Genomic DNA, 10,103 nt, shown 5'->3' with positions numbered 1-10,103 from the left:
CCCCAGATTCAACACGAGGTGGGCTTGAAATTGTTCCAGTGCTTCTCAGAGGCTCTAGCTGCTGCTGATGAGAGCTCATACTCTTTTAAAGCACCTCGAAAGACTTATCTTTAAAAAAAAAAGAAAAAAAAAAAGCCTTGTTTAATAAATGTCTATGATTTTCTATCAGATCAAAATTCACAAGCACTGGGACAGTGGACAATTAACGCATCATTTAATGTCATCAACATGAACTTTATTTCATGCCAGAAAACAAACATAGCATCCACATAACTGTATACTCTTCATAAAAGAAATGATAAAACACTTAAAAAAAGAGTGACCACATTCATTCCTCACATTATCCAAGCAACCACAGCTCATTAAACTATCATACATTTACCAATGTTCTACAACACATTACATCTCTCATTAACTACTGTACACAATCTTATTATACTTTCTAATGTCATACAACGAAGAGTATCTGCTTAATTTCTGTACTCAAAATATAAACTTCTATTTCGTGTGTACTGAACTCTTCTGATTACACACTGCAAATGTAAAACAATGGCTTTCGAGTTTAAATTCTAGAGTAACAGTACAGGCAAACTGCAGATGTCATTTCTTTAATTGTTATCGTCTGCTAATGTCTCACTAAACATCAGTGCAGCTCTTGGTTCATTTTACATTTTCAATAGACAATTTACAATAAATATCTGTTCTTCACAATTAGGTCCACGTTTCATCTTTTTCTAAAGTGCAGGAGTGACACACAGATGATAAAAGTTTAGATGCAGACCATCATCGCTCATCGACTATGTTCTACTGGTTGTCTAACCCATCAGCAAAAAGACGCTTGGTAGCAAAGCTTTGAAGGAGACAACAAAGCACAATACCACAGAGAGAACAAGGGGAATGCAGGACCCTACCACTATTTCTGTTTTCGTCTGAGTGAGGGATATGATGGATGGACAGATCAGTTTCATTCACGTGTTTCTATTTTTGTGGCATCAGTGACATTATACCTATTCTAAGATGTAGTTTTGAATGAAATAAACGAGCACTGAGAAATAAGAAATCATGCAAATCTTTTTTTTTCCCCATTTCTTCTGTTTCTATTAAAACCAGAAATGTGCCTGTGGAATGAAAGTTGGCACAAATCCTGACCACACAATAAAATATTGCATTACCTTTATGCTTTCCCTCCAAGGTTTTAATTTGTGTCACTCTTTGACCGGTTTATCTGAGCGCCTGTCTTCTTTTTTTTATGACCTCAGAGCAGAGCTTTGCAAAAACAATCCTGGTCATGCCATGAGGAAAAAAGTGTTATCAAAGAACAAAAGAGGTAACACAATTACACAATCAGCTCTTCCTCCTGCTTCTGTTGTGTTGAATAGCAGCAGCGTTGCTCTGTCAGTTGTTGTTCATAATCCACCAGGAAGCTGTCGAATGAAAAAATAATTAAACATCAATGTTTTGTGCTCTTTGATTGAGCCGAACAAATGAGGAAAGACAACAGGAAGAGAGGCTAAATGTCAACATGTACTTCTATTTTTCCTCAAGAAAACAACGGCCTCCTAAGACTATAATTTATTATCTAAAATAGTATTTCTCACACATTAAACCTGCATTAACTGTTTTGTTTTGGGGTGTTTTTTTGCCACTTGGGGACGTCCAACAAGCTGCACACACAACATTGATACATTCTAACCTTTAAAGTTGATATGGCAAACCTGTTAGCAAACAGTTGCCTGTTTACACATCCAGCAGATACAGAGCAAGATTAGTGTTAGCGTCCTTTTTCAGTCTTAAAATTTCCTGCTCTTGTTTTTCTTCTTTTTTTTGGTTTCACTTGATGTGTTTAAAGAAGTGTTAAAAACCGTATGCCCAGTTTCTTAGTTTTTAGCTTTGTTGTATTTTAGGAAGCCTTGTTTAACACCTTGGCCAAGGGACTACAGACAAAAAAAATAGCATCTTGAATAATTCTGGCATTTATATACCATGTGTATTTGTTCATTTGTGCTGCCCCTTATTAAATAAACTAAACTAAAACTAATTTATAGGCATGTTTCTGATCACCCGATGAACATAAGTCCAGACCAATATTCACCAATATTCACCCTGCTTTTAGCTCTGTTTTGGTTTCCACCTCCTCCTGAGCGAAACAGGTTGCTAATTTTGCTAACTGCCATTCAGTGCTGGGCAGGTAGCGCACAGCAGGTTAAACAGAGCTTTTTAGGTGCCAGTTGCGTCTAGAAATTGACCTTTCATAACAGTTGAGCAGGCTTGGAGCCTGGCAGACCCCCGGTAAACTGTCCCCTTTCCTGTTATACTTGAAATACTATGTGTTTGGCTCATCTATGTTGAAAAGAAGATGGTTAAAAGATGTAGTTAAGGGAACTCTGAAATTGACACTCGCCACATTTCGTAGGTGTCATAATTTTCACCGACACATTATGTTGGCTCTGCTGCCTTCAAATGGAGTCATGTTTACTGTGTTCACGAGAAGAGTGCATATGCACATGCATCTTGTGGTATCCAAAACCTTCTAAGTGGACATTTTCTGAAAGCTCAGAGTTCACGAATTGTGTTTGCTGACATTTTCAGAAATGGCAGATGCCATGGAGGTTCGTTTTATAGTGGATGGTAAGATAATATATCGTTACTTTAGTTGTATAGAGTTTTCCGTCATAATTTTACAATACATCAGAGGAAAATGTTGATATTACCAACAGTCCCATCTTTTCCCTCTGTCATTATGTGTTTGCATTTCCTGCATTACGTGACCCCCTCATTGGGCTGCTATATTGTTAGCCTTGATGGCTTGTAGATACCAATGGTAGCAACCATGTTGCCATTGCCTAACAGTGGTGCTCTCATGACTTAGGCACTTGAACCCTGTTAAATCCTACACAGCTTCCCAATGTAACCACGAGCTCACGAGTTCCAGTTAAAGGCAGCAGTTATCACATCCTAAATGTAAGTAAGCTAAGTAGCTAGCTAATATACAGTACAGGCCAAAAGTTTGGACACACCTTCTCATTCAATGCGTTTTCTTTATTTTCATGACTATTTACATGGTAGATTCTCACTGAAGGCATCAAAACTATGAATGAACACATGTGGAGTTATGTACTTAACAAAAAAAGGTGAAATAACTGAAAGCATGTTTTATATTCTAGTTTCTTCAAAATAGCCTCCCTTTGCTCTGGTTACTGCTTTGCACACTCTTGGCATTCTCTCCATGAGCTTCAAGAGGTAGTCACCTGAAATGGTTTTCCAACAGTCTTGAAGGAGTTCCCAGAAGTGTTTAGCACTTGTTGGCCCCTTTGCCTTCACTCTGCGGTCCAGCTCACCCCAAACCATCTCAATTGGGTTCAGGTCCGGTGACTGTGGAGGCCAGGTCATCTGCCGCAGCACTCCATCACTCTCCTTCTTGGTCAAATAGCCCTTACACAGCCTGGAGGTGTGTTTGGGGTCATTGTCCTGTTGAAAAATAAATGATCGTCCAACTAAACGCAAACCGGATGGGATGGCATGTCGCTGCAGGATGCTGTGGTAGCCATGCTGGTTCAGTGTGCCTTCAATTTTGAATAAATCCTCAACAGTGTCACCAGCAAAACACCCCCACACCATCACACCTCCTCCTCCATGCTTCACAGTGGGAACCAGGCATGTGGAATCCATCCGTTCACCTTTTCTGCGTCTCACAAAGACACGGCGGTTGGAACCAAAGATCTCAAATTTGGACTCATCAGACCAAAGCACAGATTTCCACTGGTCTAATGTCCATTCCTTGTGTTTCTTGGCCCAAACAAATCTCTTCTGCTTGTTGCCTCTCCTTAGCAGTGGTTTCCTAGCAGCTATTTGACCATGAAGGCCTGATTCACGCAGTCTCCTCTTAACAGTTGTTCTAGAGATGGGTCTGCTGCTAGAACTCTGTGTGGCATTCATCTGGTCTCTGATCTGAGCTGCTGTTAACTTGCGATTTCTGAGGCTGGTGACTCAGATGAACTTATCCTCAGAAGCAGAGGTGACTCTTGGTCTTCCTTTCCTGGGTCGGTCCTCATGTGTGCCAGTTTCGTTGTAGCGCTTGATGGTTTTTGCGACTCCACTTGGGGACACATTTAAAGTTTTTGCAATTTTCCGGACTGACTGACCTTCATTTCTTAAAGTAATGATGGCCACTCATTTTTCTTTAGTTAGCTGATTGGTTCTTGCCATAATATGAATTTTAACAGTTGTCCAATAGGACTGTCGGCTGTGTATTAACCTGACTTCTGCACAACACAACCGATGGTCCCAACCCCATTGATAAAGCAAGAAATTCCACTAATTAACCCTGATAAGGCACACCTGTGAAGTGGAAACCATTTCAGGTGACTACCTCTTGAAGCTCATGGAGAGAATGCCAAGAGTGTGCAAAGCAGTAATCAGAGCAAAGGGTGGCTATTTTGAAGAAACTAGAATATAAAACATGTTTTCAGTTATTTCACCTTTTTTTGTTAAGTACATAACTCCACATGTGTTCATTCATAGTTTTGATGCCTTCAGTGAGAATCTACAATGTAAATAGTCATGAAAATAAAGAAAATGCATTGAATGAGAAGGTGTGTCCAAACTTTTGGCCTGTACTGTATAGCCACATCTCACCAACATCAGCCAGGTCCTCCTTATTTCTGTGGTAACGATAAAGAGATTAGGAAATGAACAAATAAGTTTGTTGCATATTTTTAAGATGACATGAATTATCGTTGGCCAGAAACACATTGGCTCTTTGTTTATATTGCTTGTGTAAGGCTACGTGCTCTCCCAAAGTAACGTTTGTTGTTACTTATTTGGAAACTACTTGTAGCATCCCATCATGAGTATATCCTTCCATCACATGCTATAGTCCTTAAAAATCTCATACACACTGTGGCACCCACCTATACAAAACCAGTGTCACCATGTTTCGCTCACCAGACCTTTCTCAAGAAAAGAAAGGTCTGGCTGGGCTGATTCTCACTTTGAGATTGGAGAAAAAAACGCCCCGGCTGCTTGTATTTCTTTCAACCAATCACAATCGTTCTGGGCGGTGCCACAGCAACGGTGCGCTTGCAAAAATATTGCCGGGGGAAACAGGTTTTGGTGTAACACGCCCACAAAAATATCGCCTACAGGACGCGAACCATGGCAGAAAAATGGCTACATCCCCACAAGATCAAACACCGCAAAAGTTAGTAAAGGACGTGTTGAAAACGGTTGAAAACTGCTACACAACCGGAGGCGGTAGGGCGGGACTTCAGCGGGTGGCTCTTTCCGCCCAGTGAGAGGCTGATCTCTGCAGCAAACTCCCGCCCACCCAGACTATAGCAACAGTAACTAAGGTGTGCAGAACTTTGGATCAATTACATTACTGAGAGCAGTAATAGTGAACCAAAACATTAAGTTCTTAAAATGCTCCTTTAGAACTGAGGGGAAGTGAAGAATTGGGTGATATTTATCCATGAGCGACTGCTTTCATATATTTGTTTGATATTTTACTAATCTAAAAATATTGATTCTAGCAGCTTTAATGGTCGATGTATTTTTTTTTACCTGAACTCTATTGTTTCCCACAAATTATCCTCCCAGAAAGACGCAGATAATCCTTTGTATCTTGAAAGACTTAAAACTACCGTTTCATGTGTGAGACAAATGCAATAATACGTTTCCACAAGGTCATGCTGTTTTTAACTCTGTTCTCACAGTTTTACTGAGAATAGTTATCATTAATTCAACTAAATCAAACTGGATTTGTGTGAGATTTAGCACATGAAATGGCAGCCTTCAAAAGGCTACAGATTATTCATTAAGGGTCTGGTTTCTACCTGGGAGAAGCATGGTTGAGACCATCTCAGGCTCTTCCAGTGAGTCGATAATGCAGCGCTGGAAGGTCTTACTGATGGACGACTGCAGGTAGCTGAGAGGAGAGAGAGATGAAACGCTCAGCAAGGCAATAACACTTCAAAGAGAACCTGTGAGAAGCTCGGTCTGTAGGGCACATTTTGGTTCAGCAGTGAAATTCTCAGAGCATGTTTTCCAGTCTGATATGCCGTGAAGCCCTTCTGATCCTACCTCATCCAGGAGAGACGGTCCTGCCAAAATTCGTACATGATGAAGCATGATCTGTCTGGCAGGTTCTGGACTGAAATGCTAAAAATAAAAAGACACAGAGAGAAAAAGAGGGCAGATGGGGTTATCTCATATGTTTGGGGAAATTAAAGTGATTTGAAGGGGCTGCAGCAAATCACGGAAAGATCCCGAGGCAAACAAAGGCACCGAGGCAGAGAAAGGGACATACTGCAGGTTGTTTTGCTGGCTGCTGGTGGTGTCTGTGTAGATTTTAAGAGCTTGCTGAAACTGCTCCACATCCTTCTCCTTCACAGACATTTGTCTCTGGACCAGCAGTATGTTCTGGAGAGAGAAAACAAATCAGAGTTTTTGGCACATTTGCAGTTGTATGAGTCATTCTAGCTATTCATAAATATATGAATCAAATACATTAAAATCACTGGAAACATCTCAACAAATAGCAACATTTTAATATTTTTGTTTTTTTAATTTGGTTTTGTGCGAACATATCTTATATAATCTGACACAGCCCTGCATACTAGTGTACCTATGTAGAGTGCTCCAGGAATAAGTCCTAAAATGCCCAGAAATGAGTTAGCATTTTAGCACTCGTCCCAAAGTCAAGCCCTTGTCTCAGAGTCAATGGGTTTTTTGAATGGATTTGGTTAGATGCCTGAAATAAGGTCTGTGGTTTACACAAGTTGAAGAGCCTTTTAGGTTTTTTTCTACGACATAAAACTCATCAGTAGATTCCAAACTCATGAATTTTGAAGCTTTAATGTGTCTGACAAGTGGCTAAATGGGACGAGAGAACATCATTACACCTAACACAACTTCATGGCGGTGCTGTTTCATAAACGTTTGTTTGCCACAGAGCTTATTTTCTGCAATAATCCAAAATCCGATGGAAAGTTCCCATGGGCTTTTTGACGAAGGAACCCTGGCCACGCTAACCTCCATGTCAGCTGACAGAAACCACGCTGAAGGGCTCTATTCAGCACATGTACTGTAGGACTCACCGATTTATATGTCCCTGCCAATGTGTCCTCTTTGAGAGGTTCAAGATGTGGACTCTGAAAATGATGACATAAATATTTCAGTCAGTCGTAAGAACAACAAGAATTAACAGCAAAAGTGGCTCAACTGAATCCAGCAAAAGACTAGCTTGTAGTAGTAGTCTGTCACAAAGCATTGGCTTTCACAAGGAAGATGTTCATATTAACCCTCCAACAGCCTCACTGCAGCCATGAGAACAATGGTTACACTACACTCTTGTCTGCAAGGCCAAGATAAGAAAAAATAATTAATAGTGTGTTAGCAGGCAAGCTCATTATCCTTGCAGCACTGGTATCTGACCTTGGAAAATACCTCATCTATAATTTCTGATAAGTATGCAAACTTAAAAATGAAATGAATCTCAAAGGAGCACTAAGACACCATTTGTGCTCTTCTTCAGACCTGCAGACAAAAATACTGGAGGCTTCTTGTACATTTCACAAAATTAAAAACATCTGTATACATTTGTTATCCTCGTGCATCAATACCAGGGCTGCACTGATGCATCAATATCTGTGTGAAGCACTGAGCATTTGAGTGAAGCACAGCATGTATTTACAGGCTGATGCTTATGCATAACATTCAGTTTGTGAAGTTCAATAAAGCTTGTGTCGCTGGCCTCAACAACAATACACACACACTTTGCACAAACCATCCTCCCTGACAACATGTACCGCAGGGTGAACGCTGTGTTTCTGCAAACACACAGCACGGCTCAAACGATCGGCTTGACATTTCTGTCTGTAACAGCTGGGCCTCTGTACTTAAACCTGAGCCTCACAAAGAGCAATTCTCCCTCAAGAGAAAAACCTTTTGGCTACAAATTTTTGTAACAAATAAAACTGACACAAAAACATGTTCCTGTAAACCGTGTTGGAAAAGCACTGTAGTGATCCTGTGGCTCCTTCAAAGGACTTAAATTCTGATTTAAAGAAGAGCTTCAAGACAAGATTTTCTTCATAACTGTGAGAGATGCTTATAACCAGGTGGCAGTTTGAAGGGGGCAAGGGGGGATGCCACCCTCCTTTTTAGCCAAATGACCAATATGCATCCCATCTACATCCCCCAGGTCTGTATTTTGACAGTGCGATTCTTTTTAAACCCGCACAGCCATGGATGTATAATGAGAACTGGATACAGTACTGGAGGCGGGGCCTTGTTCATTCCTATGAAAGCTGCTCTGCGGCACATGAAGCCCCCAAAAAAGCTCAATTTCTGCAGTATGATGTTTTGCATCGAGGGGCTCAGTTGCGACACTCAAAAAACATGTATGATCCACTGAATCACAGACATGTCTTTCCCAATATATGTCTTGGAGAAGTCTTTTTCCACCCAATAGCATCACATGACGGACCAGGAAGTTGTAATACTTTTGGCCACTATGTAAAAATGGCCTCAAAGCTGGGAACTCAGCCTGGGAGCTTGAGCGCAGTTTGTAGCACTAGTTTAGCAACCGGAAAACAAATGCGTGCATTAAATCATGTCACGTAACGCTACTCAGCCAATCAAATCTGTGCGATACAACAAGCAATACAAATAGAGTGAGTGTGATACACACAAACACAACAGAGGCAAGACGGGAGACAAGAGTCGGAGAAATAAGAGTCAGAGAGAAGTAATTTTAAATAGCGTGTTCTGAAGGGGGAAAAGCAGACGGGGAAAACAAGGCTTTTAATCAAGAATGGACACACTCTTACATTTTCATTCTTCCCATGGGCAGTTCATTACCAGTATGTCTCATTAATTTTAGAGACTGTGGTGATTATTAAAAGCAGAGCAAACATACCCACTCAAATCTGAACTGAGGGCCCATAAAATAAAATATTCTATACAGCACTAAATCACTGCTTAAATCAACTAGTGTCTACAATTGAAATCTACTATCATTTATATTACTATATATTAAAGGAAAAGATCGACATTTTGGAAAATACACTCAATTGCTTTCTTGCCGAGAGTTAGATGAAAAGATAGACACTCTCTCACATAAGTTAGCTAAATATGAAGCTTCTGTACAAACCTCACACTCCAGTTTGTCTATGAGCTGCTCCAGTTGGTTGATCTGGGAGCCCCAGTGGTTGTCTGGCTCCACGCTGACCCCTGATCCCCAGAAACACAACATCAGCACAACACAGGAAGTCTGAACAATGACAGTATATCAAAGTCAGGCATTTTTTGTTTTGGATGACCTACTGAGAGCATCCTCCTGAGCTGGGTACACTGCTATACACCATTTTACTACCACCTCTTGTACCTTAATCACAATGTTTCTGAAACGTACCTGTGGTGAGCATGCCAGAGTAGGGGTCAGTAGGGGAGAGACACATGTTCTTCTGGATGCGTCGGCCGGGGCGTTTGGCCACCCTCTGGATAGGCAGGTCCTCGGGCTTCTTCACTATCCTTCTCCCAGTACAGCCCTGGTCATGAACGGCCTCCATAGCGCAGTCCAGTGAAGACTGAAGGGACTGCAGCTGGGTGGAGGTCTCCCTCAACAGGAAGCGTGTCACAAACTGACCCAGCACTGATGAACCCTGGTACTCCTGAATGGAGCAGTAAGGGTAAAAAGGAAGGTTAAGAATCAGCCATGATGTAAGGTGAAAAAAATTAACATATTTTTTCATTGTTAATTTATTTCTTATCTCTTGAAATGTTTCTTGTGATTTTGTAGATTATATGATGGACTTGTTTTGCCTGTTAATCTTCAGCTTGGGTGATTATATAAACAGCAAAAAGCAGCGAGTCAGACACCAACTGATTGTTGATGCATGTTACGTTCAGCTTTGTGAGCATGAAAATTGCTGATTGTCAGATTGTCGCCTAATACCCTGAAAACCTTGTATTTTGAGGCTGTCTGTCTGTCAGGATTATTTTTCTTGCTTTGCCTATAAAAAAGGAATATGATCCGCATGTATCAGGTATCCTATTGCAGTTGTTTGGTCAAAGGAACAAAGTGTCATGATCCTGGCTGT

General features: G+C 40.9%; 1 protein-coding gene across 1 annotated transcript in view; it reads right to left on the bottom strand.

The window, feature by feature from the left end:
* Positions 1 to 211: 211 nt before the first annotated feature.
* Positions 212 to 10,103, bottom strand: part of LOC125892324 (N-terminal EF-hand calcium-binding protein 1-like) — a 32,350-nt gene continuing 22,458 nt past the window's right edge. Inside the window, exons 6-12 of the mRNA XM_049582274.1 lie at positions 9,416 to 9,674; positions 9,155 to 9,234; positions 7,098 to 7,151; positions 6,308 to 6,420; positions 6,082 to 6,159; positions 5,835 to 5,926; positions 212 to 1,424 (exon numbers count right to left, since the gene is read on the bottom strand). Of these exons, the coding sequence (XP_049438231.1) occupies positions 1,396 to 1,424; positions 5,835 to 5,926; positions 6,082 to 6,159; positions 6,308 to 6,420; positions 7,098 to 7,151; positions 9,155 to 9,234; positions 9,416 to 9,674 (705 nt within the window). The 3' untranslated portion in view covers positions 212 to 1,395. The remainder of the gene's footprint in view (positions 1,425 to 5,834; positions 5,927 to 6,081; positions 6,160 to 6,307; positions 6,421 to 7,097; positions 7,152 to 9,154; positions 9,235 to 9,415; positions 9,675 to 10,103) is intronic.

This window comes from Epinephelus fuscoguttatus, linkage group LG7 (genome assembly GCF_011397635.1).
Source record: "Epinephelus fuscoguttatus linkage group LG7, E.fuscoguttatus.final_Chr_v1".
In the NCBI taxonomy this organism is placed as follows: Eukaryota; Metazoa; Chordata; class Actinopteri; order Perciformes; family Serranidae; genus Epinephelus; species Epinephelus fuscoguttatus.
This window is presented reverse-complemented; position numbering and strand designations above follow the sequence as displayed.